The 20,488-nt window shown below is 40.3% G+C and overlaps 2 protein-coding genes across 9 annotated transcripts in view; one reads left to right on the plus strand and one right to left on the minus strand.

Annotated features, from left to right (window-relative positions):
- The window catches only part of FGD6 (FYVE, RhoGEF and PH domain containing 6), a 107,680-nt gene extending 90,982 nt beyond the window's left edge, over positions 1–16,698 (minus strand). For 2 of the 4 annotated variants that reach the window (XM_061415769.1, XM_061415768.1), the window contains exons 1-2: positions 16,291–16,696; positions 8,717–11,144 (exon numbers count right to left, since the gene is read on the minus strand). In XM_061415769.1, coding sequence (XP_061271753.1) covers positions 8,717–11,144; positions 16,291–16,306 — 2,444 coding nt within the window. In that variant the 5' untranslated portion in view covers positions 16,307–16,696. Of the gene's footprint in view, positions 1–8,716; positions 11,145–16,290 lie in introns of those variants that run through there. The other 2 variants (XM_061415771.1, XM_061415770.1) reach the window with 2 other exon arrangements.
- A 96-nt stretch (positions 16,699–16,794) lies between these two features.
- The window catches only part of VEZT (vezatin, adherens junctions transmembrane protein), a 79,697-nt gene continuing 76,003 nt past the window's right edge, over positions 16,795–20,488 (plus strand). For all 5 annotated transcript variants that reach the window (XM_061415777.1, XM_061415774.1, XM_061415778.1 and 2 more), the window contains exon 1: positions 16,795–16,959. In XM_061415777.1, coding sequence (XP_061271761.1) covers positions 16,807–16,959 — 153 coding nt within the window. In that variant the 5' untranslated portion in view covers positions 16,795–16,806. The remainder of the gene's footprint in view (positions 16,960–20,488) is intronic.

Raw genomic sequence — 20,488 nt, forward strand, 5'->3', positions numbered from 1 at the left:
TAATGATTCTAAAACTACATTTAAAGTAAAACCATTAAAAGACACACTTCAATTTTCAAAGTTTCCAAACTACCCCAAAGGCCCCCATTTAAATGTTTTCACCCCAACCTTTGTTAACAAACAAATCATACTGGACTAGTGAACGATCTCATTATTTATCCCTACTTGCCCCCAGCTCCCCTGGCCCCGAGCCCTGCCCCCAGAGTCCTTCCCACAACCTAACTGGGGGTTACAGAGGAACTATGCTTTATTCTCCTCTTCCTCACAGTGAAGCTATTGAAAGAAAAATTAAATAGTGCAAAAACTACTCATTTAAATTGAAATCTGTTTACTTATGACTGTAGATACATCTAAAGACCAACAGAAAGAAGACAGAAAAAAGTTTCCAATTATTCAATTACTCCTTCTTTATTTATTATATATGTTTTCCTGATGTGAAATTACACTTGTCAAGCAATTCAAATCAGAAGTGCTTTTCAGATTAAGGGCGGGGGGGGGGGGGTGGGCAGGAAACACAAAAACCAAGCTATTCTAAGTTTGTTAGAAACCAAGTCTTTAATTGGTTTACTTTAATTCCTAACGTTTAAATGATAATAATATATGACAAAGTATATCAACAGTTACAAATATGCTACCAAGAAACTTACTTTAAAAAAAAAAAGTGATTTAAGTAAAACAAAGGTTTCAATGGAAGCCACAGGAGCTACAAAGAACAAGCACTGATATCATTTTAAACAGAAAAAGTCTAAATGTGTTTGTTTTCCTTTAAATTTTTATCCAAACAGTCAGGGGAAACTGACTTGCTTTGTTCAGTGTTTATTATTTCACCTTTCCTGAAGCTGAAACTAAAATACTTTGACAAATGGGAGAGTCTGGTAAACAGACCATTCAATGTTAGGGCTTAGAACCACTAATCCATTTGCATTTCCTCTTTGCCCATTTTTCCTGAAGTCAGCATCACCATGATTGTTTCTTTACATATAAAAGGGTAATAATACCTCATACAACCTTACTCCAATTCACACTCACATGGAACCAGAATGGATCTATAATACACGCAAACAAAAAGGGATAAGAACTCTGAAAGACAACTGCAGAAGAGAGCTATCCTTTCTGGAAATACTATCATAGTACTTTACTCCACTGATATCCTATTTAACCAATCGAATTTTTATAGCCCCACTGATAGACTGTCTCTGCCTGATGACAAAACTACTCGCAAATACTTTTTTTTCCCTCTCGAGATCCACAAACAAAAGACCCAAACTAAACCACCAAAGTTGTTTTTCCATACTATCCAGAAGAAACGAGGCAGTTCCATTCTTGAACTTAACTCTTAAACTCAGTCTTTAATAAAAAGGTCGGCAGTGCTTTGTAGCTTCCCACACCCAAAACTACTGTAACTTGAACTTCTCTTTGTACTTCATACAGTTTCAAGAAAGTGTTAAAATAAACAGGCTAATAAAAACAGATCTACTTTTTAAATAAAGGGCTTTCCCTAAATACTAAATTAATCTATGCAACCCCAGGAAAAGATGATGCATTTAAAAGAAATGTCTGGGAGAACCCAGAAAACTTACCAAAGTAGCATACAAGTACAGGCATTTACTGAATACCTGAAATATGAATATACTCACCCCCTCTTGTTTGAACAGGGGCCTGCATGTGGAATTCCCCTGAACCACCTGGAGGACTGGTGGGCCAAAGGGCATCTTCTCCACCTCTTCATACTAGTCCCTCCTCCCTTATTATTTTCCTCATCAACACACTAACCTTTCCCTCTTTGACTACATCAGCATTTAAAAGTCATAAACACTATTCATTTAATTTTATTGCTCTCTCTAATGCTATTGTCCCCGGCTCACTTCCCACTACTTTCCATTGCATTTTTCATATGCTAAAGATGCTCTTGTGATAAGGCTGGGAACCCAACTCCTGCTCTTGGTTATTTCTAAGGCAACAATTCATTAGGTTGCAAACATCCTACTGATAGGTTTAATCCATTCACAGACTGGTGGATTGTCTGACTATCTTTACCTATCAGGTCCTTACAGAAATTAAAAATGCTCAGGAAAAGAAGGAAGGCCCTTTTTGTTACCCTTCCCACATGTGCCCTTTCCCAAACAGAAACATTCATGAGAAAATTTTTCCAGGAAAAAGATCAAAATTTCATTTTGCAAAGCAATTTCTACCTCATTGATACAATTCTTAATTGCAATTTTATGAAAAACAAAGAAACAAATCATAACCTTGGTGAAATTCTAAAACTATATATTCAATTTTTACTATTGAAAAATCATGGAAAAACCACCAATTATCTCAAAACAATGTCATCTTTTTTCCCCCAAATGTGCAAATATCAGCTATCTCAAAACAATGTATTTTTATCAAGGAAGACAGGATGCGCTCGCACACACGCACGGGCATGTGTGTGTGTGCACACAATCACAATGTAGGATATTCATTCTTCTATTTCTGGCTAAAAATATGCTCTCTAAAAGTATAAAGTGATATTCCGTCACATAAAAACATATGTATTTGATAAAATGTTAACTTATCTGTTTTGGCAAGAGTGAGATCAAAGGTATATAGTTGTACAAAAATACCACATTTTAATTCCTCGTACATATTTAAAAGGAAAAAAGAAAAGTTGCATAGCCAAGAAATAAAATCCAATGCTTCTAGTGGATGTTTCCAATGTAGCGTAAGCATGTAAACAAACAGATCTGCCAAAACCGTGTGGCTATGGTTCCAACGCAAGAAGCACAAAGTTAAAGAGCCGTACAGATTTTTGATATTTCCTGAGCTGATACTGAAAATAACTCACAGGAAGAGCTGCTGTTGAGATGTACGAGTCCCAGCCCCCACCCTTTAACTGTGCTAAATCTTCCTGGTGCTATGACAACCATGGAAGTGCTCATTAGGGCTATTAATTTATACTTTAATCGTTATATTAAAATCCAACAAAACCACCAGATGGTAAATGTAACCCAGGAGAGACAGCTTCTAGGCTGGGTCTGAAGATTTACAACACAAATACCATACTGGGACTTGAGATTTGAAATGCCATTCGGCTGCTCTTTAAGCCCAGTTTTGTATTTAAATTAAGGAGAAAACAAAGAATGAAACCACTCTTATTGAGGTTAGAAAATGATCTAAATGCCAAATCCAATCATGTCCATTTTATAAGCCACAGGTCAAGTGTCACTATCTCTGTGAAGTCAAACACCCCTATTTGGGATACAACTCAGACAAAGCTTGTCGTCCTATAACTCAGCCTCACTGGGCAGAAACTCCTAGGGAGTAGCACATGCTTCCATCTCTGAATGCATACTGTTTGATACCAGTCAGCCTTTGCGCAATTAATAAACTGAGGACTTGAGAGGTTACCCAGGAAAACCCAATTACCACACATTTTCTCTGAAGGGCTTATAATAATAACAAACTAAAACAACAGAGGAAAAACCTGGAATGTTTCCAGGGAAAACTGTTCTGGGTTATAGAATTAGGAAATCTGCTACAATTTTTAGAGGAAAATTCCACTGTTTGGGCACTACTGTTCTGTGATCTGTCCCTAACTCTTTAACATCAGAGGCCCAAACTTTAGAAACTTCCTTATGGAAATCACACTTCTTAGTGAAGTGAATGAGCACTCGTCACTTGCATGCCAGAGAGAAAGGCCCACTGCCTGTTGTTTTAGATGTATTACGTCTGAAACACATCAAGGAAGAGGGTCGCTGTACCCCCCAAGAGCACTGGAATACTCCAAGGTGGCTCACTATCTTACTTCCAATGAAATTACTTCTGAGAACCCAGAGCAATGACACAGTGGTGACCTACCTGGGAATACCTAAAGCTATGTTTCTATGCTTTCTCTGTTTCTGAGCATTTAAAATACTCTGGCTCCTTCGAAGAAAAGCTATGACAAACCTAGACAGTGTATTAAAAAGCAGAGACATCACTTTGCCAACAAAAGTCCATCTAGTCAAAGCTATGGTTTTTCCAGAAGTCATGTACAGATTCGAGAGTTGGACCATAATAAAGAAAGCTGACTGCCAAAGAATTGATGCTTTCAAACTATGATGTTGGAGAAGACTCTTGAGAGTTCCTTGGACAGCAAGGAGATCAATCCAGTCAGTCCTAAAGGAAATCAACCCTGAATGTTCACTGGAACGACTGATGCTGAAGCTCCAATACTTTAGCCACCTGATATGAAGAGCTGACTCATTGGAAAAGACCTCGATGTTGGGAAAGATTGAGAGTAGGAGAAGAAGAGGGCATCAGAGGATGAGATAGTTGGATGGCACCACTGACTCAATGGATATAAGTCTGAGCAAACTTACGGGAGATAGTGAAGGACAGGAAAGACTGGCATGCTGCAGTCCATGGGGTCACAAAGAGCTGGACACCACTGAGCGACTGGACATCAACAATAATGTTTCTATGACATCATCCACCTTGACCTTGAGATTTGGCTGAACCACTCCTTACCATCCAGCCCCCTCCCTCAGTTTCTTCCACTCACTCTCTCCTGAGGTCAGAGACTAATTAGGTGAATCACACAAAGCAGTCTGAGGAGGGTTAAGGGGAGGAGTAGGAATAGTAAAGGAGAAAGGAGGAAAAGCAAATTCAGTGCATCCTAATTCCCACCCACCCAGCCCTTCCCTTCTTGTCACTGGCAGCGCTTTGTAGTCTTTCTCAGCCCAGCCCCCAGTTTCCTCATTCTTCCTTAGCTGCCTCACCCTTTCCACAAACCCCGCTGCCTCCAAACAGCAACTCTGCTCCTGCCCTGCAGGCACGCAGCTCCAGCCTGGCCAACTCTCCTGTATTAGCACAAAGCACTGAGGATCAATCTACCTGGAGAGGGGCAAGGAGACACCGTGACAGTAACAGCTAATGTAACCAGGAGACTAAACTGGGGTTATATCACCATCCCACAACTGTGTCTTTGAGAAATACACTAAGTTTCAAATCATCATAAACTTTCAGAACACAATCCTTTTTGAAATTGGGGGCTGCCTGCAATTCTTTCCTGAAGAGTTACAAACATGTTGTTATGAATCTGTAAATGTTAAGCCGTTGGATTCATGAAACATCTATACTCTAAAGAAGGAGACCATACAGGCTACCCCAGCTTGGCAAATGTCTGTTTACTAATCCAGAATCTGCTCGGTTATCTAAGTAGACTGTAAAACTAGTGAGTTTCTGTGAACCAGTCCCGTCTAAAATATCCAGAACCTCTTCTTTGAGGCCTAAGAAACTGTTAAAGACACTTTTTTGATTCCCTTCAGCAGAAAAATTTTAAACAGAGTTCATTTGTGTTTTTTCTTATCATTTTAGAAGCACAGGGTGTTGAATTTTAATTACTCTAAAACATAGATCTGTATTCTCAACAGCCAGATTATCAAACAGGATTTCCACTTGGATCCACTCAGCTCACCTGAAACAGATGCCCCATTTCTCATTTACCTTATTTTGGGGGGAGCCAGGTATCCTCCTCGGGAGGCTTGAATTCTCCTTTCTCTTTCCACGCGCAATGTTGTTTACACAAGGGACGACCTCCCAGGCAACACTGTTAGCCTGGCCCTGTGACTGAAGGCTTTTGATTCAGCTGGCACATTTTAGGACTCCCCAGCCTGTTCAGGCCTCCCTGCGCCAGGCCTAAACAAAAATCTCCATGGAAAGTGAAATTCAAAAGCAGAGCTCTTTTGGTAAAGAACCCACTCTTTACCAGGCTGCCCTACTTGACAGATTCAACCTGTCCAAAGCCGCCCTCGGTTTCCTGTGGCCTTGAGAAAAAGCCCTTCTTATGAATGCCATCCGGCTGCACTGGCTGGATGTGTACATTAACCCCTTCCATCCTCGTTTCCCTCCCTGACCAGAGCAGCAGTGCCCTAAAGACATAAGAAGCAAACCAGATGAAGAACAAGTTCCAGAAGTTTACAGTTTGCATTAGAGATAATCACAAACCCTTCAGATCAAGTCTGAGGGTCGACAGAAAACTTAACACTAAGGGTCAAATCTCCAATTTCAAGGAAAAAAAGTTCATCTTAGCTAAGGATAGGAGCATGTCACAAAGCCCTGATGGCTCAGATGGTAAAGAATCCACCTGCAATGCAGGAGACCCGGGTTCAGTCTCTGGGTCAGGAAGATCCTCTGGAGAAGGGAATGGTAACCCACTCCAGTATTCTTGCCAGGAGAATTCCACAGAGGAGCCTGGTGGGCTACAGTCCATGGGATAACAAAGAGTCAGACATGACTGAGTAACTAACGCTTTCCCCTAGATAGTTATCTGGCATCTCAAATCCAACATATCCCAAAAGCAAACTCACTACTCTTATTCCAAACCTAATCCTATCTCAATTGTTGGCATCCACTCATTGCTCAAGCGGAGAAGGCAATGGCACCCCACTCCAGTACTCTTGCCTGGAAAATCCCATGGATGGAGGAGCCTGGTAGGCTGCAGTCCACGGGGTCCCTAAGAGTCGGACACGACTGAGCGACTTCACTTTCACTTTTCACTTTCATGCACTGGAGAAGGAAATGGCAACCCACTCCAGTGTTCTTGCCTGGAAAATCCAGGCAAATCCCAGGGGCAGGGGAGCCTGGTGGGCTGCCATCTATGGGGTTGCACAGAGTCGGACAGGACTGAAGCGACTTAGCAGCAGCAGGATGTCACAAAGAAGCCAAATTCGTCCCTTCAACGTACACACATACACAATAACACACAAAACCTTGTTAAAAGGAGGGCAGTAGCAGCAGAAACTAACACAACATTGTAAAGCAACTATCCTCCAATAAAAAATTATTCAAAAGGACGGCAGCATCAACAAAACTGTTCCATGGTGAGATGAGCAGGCATGAAAATAGAAAACAGACCTTTAAAAAAGTTGGATACTTTATTCCCCATTGAAATATTTATGCCAAGGGAGAGGTTTTCACCTAGGTACTAACATTCAGAGTAGACAGCTGTAAACAGGATGGAGTCCGATTTAGAAAAGTTAAGGCAAAGGAGTAAGTCTTTGGGGGTTAAAGGAGGAAGGGCAGAGAGGATTATGAGCGAAGAAAAGTGCCAAGAGAGCATCTGAAAGGTAAAAGGACAATATATTTTACTTGGTGCAACAACTAAGATTTTGCTTAATTTGATTTATTCAATTTATCCAATAATCCTTTTTTTTTTTTTTTTGAGGCTCTACTATGTGCCACATACGTTAATATTTCTACAGAAGTCCTATCTTAAGACCTAAGCACTCAAAGGCTTGAAGTTAGTAACCTAAAAAAGAATATAAAGACTTCCAAAAAGGTCTGTGTGCTTTGTGTTAAACACAAAACACTTTCAACACAATGCCAAGGATCCCTTTGTGACTAGGGGGACAGAAGGAAGCTGCTCCTGGGGTTAGGAAGCTGCTCCCCTTTCCCTTCTTTCACTCATTCTTCCATTTACTCAACCAAATCTACCGACCCCCACTAAACCCGTTGCTTGGCCTCATGCAGGACAAAAAGATATGACCAGAACTCTTCATGAAGCCTGAAACCAAACACCAATCAGACATGGCAATAAACAATTCTACCATAAAGAAGACTGAGACAAAGGACACCACAGCATCAAAGCACAAGTGGGAGATCAGAACAGGAGGTAAACACGTCCCACTAGGTAACTGTGGAAGCTTCAGAAAGCAAAGGATGGCTGAGCTGGACCATCAAGGACAGGCAAGGTTTCCAATAAGACAGATGAAGCAGGCGCACCAGGGGTAGAAGTATGTACACAAAAGTGAGAAAGGCAGGAGTTATGTTTCTCCTGCATTTTTTCTATCTCCATCTGAATTTAGTAATTAGCCTTCAACAAGTAAAATAAATAATCCTCAAGAGTAGTGACTTCTGCAAATTTAGAGGTTTTATCTGACAAGGGCACCAAAGGTAAACACATAGATTTCAAAAGCTTCACAGATTTCTTATACCTAGCAAATAAACCTCATTGACTTGGACAACTTTGTCCCCTAGAGTCTCGCTCTGTATTCCAAGTTGGTACTTTTAAGTCAACAACTTAAAGGTTACATTGCAAATACCCATCCTGACTACATGATAAAAAGAGACTGCACTTTGGAAATAACTTAATATATGCTTAACTAAACTGCTCTCTCAAACTGGGTCATTTGTAGAGACGTGATGAACCTAGAGAGAGTTATACAAAATGAAGTAAGTCAGAAAGAAAAACAAATATTCTATATTAACCCCTACATGTGGAATCTAGAAAAATGGTATAGATGATCTTATTTGCAGAGCAGAAACAGAGACACAAATGTAGAGAACAACTATATAGATATCAAGGAGGAAAATAGGGATTGGAGGAATTGGAAGACTGGGACTGACGCATGTATGCTATTGATACGATGTATAAAATGGATAACTAACGAGAATACAGTGTATAGCACAGGAAATTCCACTCAGTGCACTGTGGTGACCTGAATGGGAAGGAAGTCCAAAAGGGAGGGGATATAATGTATATGTACAGCTTATTCATTCTGCTGTATAGCAGAAACTAATGTAACATTGTAAAGCAACTATACTCCAATAAAAATTAATTAAAAAATAAAATCAAATAAACCACTCTCTTGCCAAGTTACTTGTCCCCACCTATGAGATCTTAACCTATCTCCCAGGGTTGCTGAAGGTTAATTTCAGTGATACACGTGTCTGTCTGACACCTAAGTGTTACCTGGAATGCTGGTGTCTGGGTCCGAGTTGGAGCTGGCCGTCTGGAGCTTCATACGGCTCCTGTACCTCATACACATTTGCATCAGTGTCCTCCACGCTGCTGGAGTTCCGTCGTTCCAACTCGGGAGTTTTCCCCATAGCCATAACAAAGGGCAAGTTCTCATACTCTGGTATTTCCTCATAATGCCGTATATTTTCATACTCTGGTACACAGTCGCTGGTAACAGATTTGCAAGGTGCCTGCAAGGACGACTCCCTGGACAGCATTTGGTCATCCAGAGACTCGGCTCTTGGTCCATTAGCTGCACTGGTGTGGCCCCGAAACTTCTTCCTCTTCTTGTGGGACTCCAGGCTATAGTTATCTGCCGAATATGCCTTGATGGGTTTACTTCTCTTCTCTTCTCCTACCAACAGGCCATGCCAATCACTCTCACTCCCTCTTTGCTCCCCACCTGCCAGGCTGCCTGAGGTTGAGTCTCCAAGATGGCTATGCTTGGACCAAAATTTCTGGAAGTCACTCTTCATGAAACAGATGGACAGCTTCATATTGAGCAACTTCTTTAAAGAGTTCTTCTTGTGAGAGTCTTTGCATGGCTTAGTGCACCTTTCCACATCCATAGCAGATAATGATTTTGCTCTAGGCTTGGTCAGGGGTGTGGGAGTCTCACTGTTTGAGGATATGGTGACAGACTTTAAGGATTCTGGGTTCCCTGAAAAGGGGATAATGGGATGAGGTAATTTCCACACTGGCTTCTCTGAAGCCCGTTTAGGCATATCAAAGGAGGATGACATACCATTGTTTGGGGCACATAAATGCTGCACGTGATCTCTTTCTAGACCCTTCTCTGCATCTTTTTCTTCATTTGAGGGATAAGAACTTTTCTCCACAAGCTCCTCAGAGGCAGCCTTTTTAAGCACTCCGGCAGCAGGCAAACTGTGTCTTTGAGGTTTTTTGGGGACAACTTTTGAGGAACTTTCACCTTTTATCATAGATTCCTTTTGCATTTGAGGGGCAGACACTCCTGGGTTAGAGGCAGTAGGCAAATGTTCGCTGCAGGTTAATTTGAGCTGCTTGGGCAGGCTCATAGATAGAGTACTGCATCTTATAAAACTGATTCCTTTGTCCTCGGCAAGTGACATACCAGAACTATCTCCTGACTTGTCGTCAGAACTCAAGTTAGAGTCTGTTTCTAAAGGAGGTGCCGTTTTTTCAGAGGAAAATGTTTCAGGACGCAAGGCTTTCTGTGAATAGACCGAGTTTTGTCTGTCACCAGTGAGGTCCACATTCAATTCACCTTTATTTTCTGGCTTCACTTTGTCCACCTGTTCCTGGTTACACAAAGCAGTCTGATGAAAGACACTGATTTTATTGTTTTTCAAACTATCTTCGAAAACATGAGGCAAGCTGTCTACATCCTCTGGTTCTTCAGTACTTTCACTAGAAGTATCTATATGTCTCTGGCGTAAGAGGCGTGCAACATGTGTTTTTCTGGGCTTGGGAGTTGGAAATTTGGGAGTACATGGCACTAAGTGGATTTCCAAGGGACCAAGGTCTCTGGCTTCTGATTTCTTACTATCTCCATCTGAAGATAAGAAAGGACTCCTTTTTCCATTTTCTAGAGCTTCTTGTTCAGATGAATGATAGCAAGTGTTGCTTTTTTCACTGTCATTCTGATTAGTTTCAAAATTTTGAAATTCAGTGCTAGGAAGTTGTAGGTGGCAAGGGTGATGATTAGAAACGTTTTCAAAGCTGGACAGGGAAGGTGACAAATCTGCAAATTCAATGCTGAATTGTCTGTGGGAATTACAGCCATCACTCATTTCTGGACTGTCTGTGGATCTGTGCTTCTGGGGGAAAAGAAAGGGTGACATTGGTTGTGTTAAAACATCTTTGAGCTTCTCTTCGAGGATGCTTGCCTTTAAAACTACTTTACTCTGGCTCTTGACCCTTTCACCAACAGAATCACATTTATGCTGATTTTTCACAGCTGAAGGGGACTCACCAATTTTGTTGTTTTCTAAATTCTCATGCATTTCCAGGGGGCCTAAGACAAGCTGCTTGACATACAAATTCTTTCTGCTCTCAAGCTTATGGTTACATCCAGGATGGCAGGAACACACTGGTAAAATATAATCACTGCTCGGATGCCCTCTGTTTCTGCAGTTCGAGTTGTCAATACTTTCAGGGAATTCCTGTGTATGCTCTTCCAGGTTCACGACGAATTTCCTTGATGGTGACTGTGTGATGTCCTGGACAGGTGAGACCTTCAGAACTTTTGGTTTTGGAGCTATGGATGGTTTGGTTTTCTTTGTTGACTGTGGAACACTAGAAACCAAGATCTCAGGTTTAGGTGCGACAGGAGGTGGAGCTGGCTTATTAGCTGCCAGAACAAACTTTGGTTTGGGGGCCACTGGTGGCTTCTTAATCTCTAGAAAGGGGAAATAAAAAAAGTCTGATGACCAAAAATCCAAAGCAGAAGATAAATGATTAAGTTTCAGAACATTTTTACTTTTGACAATGCATTTTACTAGGTAGATTATTATACTACATTATGCAGAGTCAGTGTTACTTTTGAAAATTCTGTAAATTGCTCAATTCCAGTACATACAGATTTTGTTATAGTGTACACTGCTTAGTAAATCCAGTACAGTTGTTCTTCTAACTCTGGAACAGCTCACCATATCTTTAGTCAACACTAAATGAAACAACTGGCTTTTGCTTAGATCTGTATAGGAGGACAGGATACTGTGGTTCATTTACTGAGTCCAAGAGCTGAATTTGCCTAAGGTTTACATAGGATACGACCCAAACATCTCATGTGAATAGCAGTATTCTTCTATCTCAAGGATACACAGTGGAGTTGTATAAAATGCCCTTTATCAATGACCTATCTCACTTGAACCCCAAAATAACCTAAAAGAGAATACAGAAACTAGAAATTTCCCAAACTTAAAAACTGAAAATTATCAATACTGTATTATTTGAGGCTCTTAATAAAGCGGGTATTTTTCCTGTGCAGGGGTTGTCAAATGGGAATTTTCATTCTAATTCTTCACTGAGCTTTATTTTTAGAAAGTCACATGTCTACACTCTACACCAGGTGATTATGATGTGCACCCCTCATTTATAACCACAGTTCTAGCGCATTTAAAAGATGATCATAATTCCTATGGTAGCAATTCTTTCTTGACATTATATTAAAAGGACTTAATAAGCACCTTATAAGCACTGTGTTAGATTTCGGCAGATCTGCTCTAGCCTATAGGAACCTAAAACTTTACACAAAAGGCCTATAAAATGAAGTTACATAGTCTGAACATCCACATTTTTTAAAGTTCTTTTAGTTTTTCTATCTATACTATCACTTTTCACCCTCTCATATTTCTTAAAAGACTTGTGGTAAAAAATATTTTTAAACCTTTCAAAATATCATCTGCTGGACACTGTTTATGTACTTGGATACACAGAGGCTTTGATTCTTCAGTTGGTGGTGAGTTTCTTTTCAACAAAGGAAATTAGTCACAACACTCCAATTCGGGAAGGTATTACAGGGACACAAGTAAGGAGAAAAAAAAAAGTAGGGTGCTCTACTTCCTTTTTACCAACCAAGGAAGAATTTCTCAAACCTCTTCAACTAAGGTCACCTGATAACAGATGCCTTCTCATTTAATTCTTCAGTATAATGTTATAATAAAAAAAGATATGAGGTAGTTCCCAAATGCCTTAATACAAATTCCCAAAGCCATGCAATTTCAGTTAAATGTTCAATAAGCACGTTATTATTTTGCTTGTTCTTTTTTAGGTAGAAAATATTTTAAAACCATTCAAACCCTAATGATAAAGCTTTGTGTCATGGTCTATTAAATTAAACCCTTGACCTATTAAGTAAAGTCTTAAGAGAAAGTATGACTGCCCTAGGCTTCTTCCTAACCTCCCATCTTATTCAAGATAAGGAAAACTGGCAGACTGTCACACTGATTTCATTTCTGTAACCATTCTGAAAACATCCTACCTCTGGGCATTTTGAAGGAATAAAAAAAAAAAAGTTTTGCAATGTGGAAAGAGTTCTGGAGACTGGCTGCACAGCAGTATGAATGCACTTACCACTGCTGCTTTGTATACTTAGTATAGATGCTAAATTTATGTTAGGTTATCTTACCACAGCTAAAAACCCAAAAAAACAAAACAAAACACCTCTGATCTCATTAATCTTTTACTGAATCTTAGAGCCTGTTCAGAAATTTCAGGGTCATTCACTCAATCAATTTTTGCTATTTCAGTTCAATCTTTTTTTTTTTAATGTTTGGTATTAACTTTACTCTTTTCTTTAAATATGTTTTGTACAGGGTCTGCTTCCAAGAATCATAAATCTCTTCCTGTTTCAGAAACTCAATTAACTACATGAACTATGGTTGATTACCAACAAATACAGCACAGCATTCTGTACCTAACTTGCTCAACACATACTCGATGAATTAAAGAACTGTGAACTTTGGCCTAGTTAACGCTGTTTTGGAGGAAACCAATAATGTAACTGGGAGAGCTGACTAACCTAACCGTGTGTTTTTATGCAGAACTGGTTGCCTCAGTTTCCTTACTTGTAAATGGGGGATTTGAACAGATTACTCTAAAGTCTAAATGACTTTGAGGTGATACGTCTGAGATACCTGCTTCAGGAGAACCCTTAGATTCCGGAGCCCTTTGCCCTGTGTGATTTTTCTTCGGTGTACCTCCCTCTGTCTTCACCACAAGGAGACAAGCTCCAGGAGGGCAGACACTTTGTCTCTCTGCTGTATCCCCAGTGCTAAACACTAGGCCTGGGAACAGACAGAGTTGCCACACACACATAGTCTTTACTATGTCTCAGTAACAAGATATTTCTTAAAAAAAAAAAAAAAAAAAAATCCATACCATTTAAACATAGAATAATAATATGTTTGTAGGAATCAACTTCAATAGGATTACTAAGTTCTTAATTATTAGTAGGAATAAGTGTTCAACTAAGTCAGTAGCACAGAAATATTTGAAATTCATCATTATTTTCATTATTTATTTGGCTCTATTTTGAAAGAAACACAAATCAAAAAATAACAAGCCATTATGAGACGGTCTGCTCCAATGTCAAACTTGCAATAAATCCAGCACCTTTGGATGTTAATACTGTATCAACAGTCAGACTTGAAACTTTTTAGAGCATAGCAGCAAATCTTTTATTTACACAGCTGTTTGGCTCCAGGGAAAAATAAGGTAAGAGTGTAAAGCACTAGTACCACTATTCTAACAATTACAAACACACTCGTCATCTATTACACACAGATGGCTGCAGCCCACGTGCAACACTTTGAGCTACTAGACCAGCCAAAAAGCAAAGCACAGCGCACGTACACTGAGACCTGTATGTGTTCATAAAGGTATAAAATACATTCCTATAATTAGCTCTCTTTTTCTCAGACACTGATTTTAAAAATTCTAAAATCTCTATGTGGGCCTACTCTTTTACAGATGCAGAAAAACAAAGCAAGCTCTTCTTTAGAATACATATAATTTAGATATTCTACATTTTTCTTATGTCCTTAAATTAAGCCAACCAGCCCAAACAATACCACAGATTAGGTTCAGTGTAAACAAACATCTCCCCCAGTTGCCAATAATGTTCCTAAAGTTTTAATGCATTTAAATTTTGTTCCAAAGAGCATCATAAACAGCTTGTAAGAATGATGAACACATACTTTTGTTAGAAGATGGGCAGTTCTTTTCTATATTCCCCATTTAGACATGAGAAAAAGTTATAATAAATCTTAACAGATGGGCAAACAAAAAAGTCATCAATGCTTCTCAGCCAGCTATGCTAAAAACCAACTAACTCAGCTAAACACAGGAAGTGTCCCTCTTTTAAACACCACAAAAATGTCTGGATTTCTTTAATTGTAAAGTTGATAAATATAAAAATAGCCTGAAATATTTGAGGGTCATTCAAATGAAATAATACAATTCCAAACTGAGACCTAGATCAGGTTTACATATTTAAATATCAATTAAATGCTTTTGTATCTGTTCATTTATAAACTGTTGGGACTGGAACTGAAAGTTGACACATCCAAAGTACGAATTTTAAATGCGTTTGACAAAGGAAGGAAGAGTTAAAACAGGCTGGAAGGATTTTAAAATCTCCAATAATTTTAAATCTAAATTTAAATTAAATTTGGCTTGTTCATTACACTGAGGCACAGAAATTTAGGATGAAAATACTTCACCTCAAGTAAGTGGAAAGCCTTCCTTTGGTAAGGAAAGAAGAGTTTATAAACAACGTAATTCTCAGTATATGATGACATCCTCTACACACACATATAACATCAAAAGGGAAGATCCACAACATCTTCTTCAGAAATACTACTACCGGAACACTGCTTTCCTTGCTTTCTTACTCCTATTGGCTAACTTCTCAGCTCCTTAGTTTGTAATCAGATTACACCTAGCAGTACAACCTCTAGCATATCTAGTCTTCAGAAAGAACACAAATCAGAACATTCAGGGTGCTGTTTGACAGTTTCAAGTTACAGAAATTTAAAACAAATGCCAAGAAAAGCTAAGAAAATTTAATCTGATACTTAACTGCTGATTCTAGAAGTAACTTTGAAGTCTTACACTGTTTTACTATTAAATGTATAATGAAGGTTTATTGCTTTCAATGTGGGCGAAATTGTTATTTAAAAAAAAAAAACAAAAATTAAAAAAACTTAATACTGAATACATTATTAAGTTCTAACTTAAAAGTTAACCTATGTTCTTATAAGTGAATATAATACCACTTCAGTAATTATTTCGGAAAATAGGAACTGTTCCTTCTGAACGTTGTCCATAAAATTCTTCAGAGTGCACACAAAGGTAATACAACTGGCTTTGCCATATGGATGAAGGGAAAGGACCAAGGAAGGTAGACAGAAAATAAGCCTTTGTGTACACTAACCAGGTAGACACAGGGAAAAAAAGTGCACAAAAAAACCCGGTGGAGATGAACAAAAACCTTGGCATCGGCAGGCAGTTCTACTCCTCTGATTCTTAGATAACAGGGGGAAACCCACCAGGACAGCAGTAACAATGTCTAAATCTCTTCACTAAGGGTCAGGGTTTCCAGTCCTCACCGAGGTTAAAGCCACACAGCCTAGTGGCTAAGTTCAACACTCCGGGAACGCTGCCCTTTCCTAGAATAACTGATTTCTTAACATGGGAATCTAAACTATTTTCATACGCAAAGGCAAAGTCGCTCAAATTTTAGGAAAGAAAAATAAATGCCCTCTTTACATTTCCCGTTTCTCCTGGAGCTAAGAGACCCCAACAAGGTCTTCCTTTAAAGGGAGGTCCCAAGAGACACATGATTTCCAAAGAGCCCCTCTTAGGCACGAAGGGACGAGAAAATCCGGCAGCAAACACCGTCTGCTCCGCACTTGCCGCAGTCCCGGAGAAAGGCAGAGGGAACACTACTAACCTATCCCGGGGGAGAAAGCAGCTCCGAGCCCCAAACCTGCAGCGCTCGCTACAAACTTTCCAGCGGCAGCTCGAGCGCCGTCACTTACCTGCAGCAGAAGTCATGATTCCCCAGTGCAGGTCGCTTCCCAGCTCGCCCCCCTTAATCCCCGCGCCCCTTACAGTCCATTGTTTCAAGAATTTGGGAAGAAGAGAAAAACTCCCACAGAGCCCACATTCCGTCCGGAGGGACCGCGGCGCCAGCGCCGCACAAAAGGAGCTGCCTGCCGGCTCTAAGGACCCGGCGGCGCTCCCCGGCGCGAGCGCCGGCGACGGGCAGGCGGGCACGAGCACCGAGCAGCGGAGCTCCCGGCGGACGTACACGCGCGCGCACGAGCAGTGCTCACCGCGGCTTCGCCAGTGCGAGGCCTTCTCCAGCTCCAAAAAAAAAAAAAAAATCAGAGCTCCAGGCGCCCTCTGCTAGTCGCGGCCGTAAAAGGCGGACAAAAGCCCCAACCTCCTCCAATCAGAGGGCCCAAGTTTTACCCCGTTCCCGGCCCTCCCGCCCACATGCTCAAGCTCGACTCCAATGAGCGGGCTTTAAAAAGGGGCGTGAGCTACAAGGCATGATGGGAATTGTAGTTTTCTGCACACAAGGACTGGCAGAGGCAGACGCTTGGGTGCAGCCTGTTCTCCCGCCTTCATTTCCCATCGTGCTGAGGCGGGTGGCATGGCGGAGAAGGATGACACCGGATTTTGACGAAGAGGTGGTTTTTGAGGTAAGGGGAAAATGGCGGTGCGTGTGAGTTGCCTTTGTTTGAGAAGGACGAGGGAGAAGGCGAGAGGCCGATCGAGGGAGCGACGGATCGGGTGACGCTCCTGCCGGTCTTGGTCACCGAATCTCGTCGATTTCCGGGCCTACTGTTGGCCGCTGCCTGACAGGTGTAGCCCGAGGCGCCCTTGCCTCGCCCAGTCTCTGCCTTGGGTCCTCCCAGAATTCCCAGCCTGGCCGGTGAACGCGAGCCCAGCTTGTTCCTTCCCGGGTGATGGATACGCCTTGGCTGGGTGTGGGGGTGGGGTAACTGCTCCTGGTTGGGGCGGGGCCCAGTCGTGGATTTTGGATACTCGCCCATACGATTTAGCCTCCCCCTTTTTCGTCCTTGATTTTTTGGGGTCAATATCAAGAAGTGCCCGAGGTCACCGTTCACTGTCGAGGCGTGGCTCTTCGAGTGGAGGCAGCAGGTGCTGGTTTTCTAACGTGGTTTAAGATCTGTGTGTGGGACCTCCTGTGGGTGATTAGGGCCGGGGCGTCTCAGCGTCTAATTCTTTTGTCCTTTGCTGTTGCTCTAGGTGTAGCTGTTTCTTCTGTTTCGAGGCTTTGGTGAGAGTGCTTTTGTGTGGGGACTATTTTAAGACGTTCTCTGCCATCTTGAATGAAAAAAAAAAAATTCTAGTGTTTCTGTTGCCGTTTATCTATCAGACACAGGCGCAAACCCACACCTCTGTATAAGGCATGTGTATGAATGCTTTACCAAAGTCCATTCATCCAACTTGCTTTTAAGAAATTTAAGAAAAGAAACAGCTCATTCTTTACAAAAAGAAGCTAGACAATAAATAGTGCAGAATGGTATATGTTGAAATATATGCAAACTGTCATTGGAGGATTGGTTTGGAAACTGCCGTCTGTACTCGGAGACGCTACACCCAGTAAGTGGATATTGGAGGTGGGTCTTGAACTGTAAGTCTGTTTAGAGAGGTGGAAGGGAGAAAATGCATTCTGAAGAACGAGAACAAAGTATGCCAAGCTTGGGAGGTGTGAAGGTATCTGGTGCAGATTTTTCCAGGACTTGAGTGTGAACTGTCACTATGTGAAGCGGTCTGATGGGGCTAGAATGGAGAAGTAGTGAAAGATAGGGCTCTTTTACCAAAAGGAAGTGTCTTGATTTGAGGAGGTCAGTAGGGAATACAAGTGCCTGAGTTTCAGATATGAGAGAAGACCGAATTGAATAATGGCTTGGACAGATACTGCTAAGGTAAAATTGAGGAAACAAGTTACAAGATTGCATGTGGGACATGAAAGAGAGACAGAAATCTATGTTACTTAGATTGCTAGAGAAAAGGGACTGGGTGGATTTTTTTTTTTTTTTTAACCCTGTTATGTGGTTAGATATCTGAATAATAATAATGCGTGCTCATTTCTACAGCATTTCATTGTAGAAAACAAGCCACAAAATTAAATCACTCGTTATCCTTTCACCCACAGATGGCCACTGTTAACATTATAGTATGTATTCTTGCCAACTTTTTCTATGCAAATGTATGTTTGATTTTTTTTTTAACAAAAAAGTATACCACATAGAATTGTATATGTATTTTTCACTGAGTGTTTTCTTGTCATTACTCTTTGAAAAACAACATAATATCCAATATGTATATGTATCATAATCATTTTCCCATTCTTGGATAGTTACATTGTTTCAAAATGCCCTTATAGTCAACACTGGCATAAGTCCATTTTTAATTGCATCTCTGATTTTCCCTTAGAATAATTTCTAGAAAGGAAACTCGTGGGTCAAAAGATACATTTTTCAAGACTTTTACGCGGAAAGGTTATACTATTTCAAGTTTCTGTTAGGAATAAGAGTATTATTTTCACCAAATCCTCAGCAGCAACCTTATTAATTTCCTTTAGTCTTCGCTAATTTGATAGGGAATCGAGCATTCTGTTGTTCTAATTTACATTTTTTGAATTTACTAGAAACATTTTTATTTCTTTCTTGAGCATTTCTTTTTGTATTTTTTCCCCCATTTTCCTGTTGGATGTTAGATTCTTAACTGATTTGCATACATTTTTCATAAGTCACTTAAACCTATTTTACTTGTACAAATTTATTTATTTATTTTGTGGCAGAACCAGGGGGCCTTGTGGGATCTTAGTTCCCTGACCAGGGATCAAACCCTGCAGTGGAAGCACAGGATCTTAACCACTGGACTTTGTGGGAAGTCCCTAGAAATGTTTTTTGTTGTTTAGTTTATTTGCTTTTTGTCATATACATTAATTTTTATTGCAGCATAATGTTCATAAGTGCACAAATCGTAAATGTGCAGACTGATCAGTTTTCACATGTTGAATACACCCATGCAGCCAGGACCTGTGTTAAGAAACTGAACATCACCAGCACACCAGAAGCTCCCTCTTACTCTCTTCCAGCCACTTCTCTCCACCCCCAAAATAACCACTCTTCAGACTTATAATCATTAATTTAGATCCCTTTTGATGTTTTTTATAGTGTACACACTGTGCAAGTTCCATTTGTATATGCTCTTTTTTGTCTGACTTTGCTTTCTGATTTTGTCTGTTATATTCATCCATATGGTCATGTAAGGACTTTTTATTTCTCCATAGTATTGCATGTGAACGTATAACCAGTTTTTAATCTACTCTACTATTAATGGTCTTTGGGTGATTTCTAGTTTGAAACTATTATGAATAGTGCTAATGTGAACATTTCAGTATATATATCTTACTGAACATATTTCTGTTGGGTATATGCTTAGAAGAGGAATCACTGAGTCATAGGAAATACATGCGTTCACCTTGTGTGGATATTGCCGAACATTATTCCAACGTGGTGGTGCCAATTTGTACTCTTAACCAGCAGTGTAGAAGAGGTCCAGTTGCTCCCCTCACTGACACTTGTTAATTTCCGTCTTTTTACCATTCTAATGTGTATACTGGTATCTCCTCTTGGCTTTAATTTGCATTTCCCTGATAAGGAAAGGGAGAGGGTTTTTTTTTATGTTTAAGGACCAGTTGTATATTCACTTTGTGAAGCCAATTCAAATTTGTTGCGTATTTTTATTTTGGGTTATCTCTTGATACCAATTTGAAGGATTTCTCTACATATACTGAATGTAAGTCTTTTGGTGGATATATGTACCTCAACTGTCTCAGGTCTGTGGAACTCTCTTAATAGTGTCTTTCAATGAACAGAAGCTCTTAATTTTATTATAATCGAAGTAAATCTTTTTCTTTTATGGTTAGTGCCTTTAAAGAAATATTTGCCTGCTCTAAGGTCACAGAGCTTTATTTTAACCTTGTGCTTCTAGATCTGCCATCCATATGGAACTGATTTTTGTGTGGTATCAAGTAAAGGTCAACATATTTTTTCCCCACATGGATGTCTATTTAACCTGGCATTTTCTGAACAGACCATTGTTTCTTTGATGAACTTCAATGTTGCCCTTGTCATAAATCAGGATACCTTGTGTGTGTGGCTTTGTTTTTGGATGTTCCCTTTTCCACTA

This window comes from Bos javanicus, chromosome 5, assembly GCF_032452875.1.
Source record: "Bos javanicus breed banteng chromosome 5, ARS-OSU_banteng_1.0, whole genome shotgun sequence".
Classification (NCBI taxonomy): domain Eukaryota; kingdom Metazoa; phylum Chordata; class Mammalia; order Artiodactyla; family Bovidae; genus Bos; species Bos javanicus.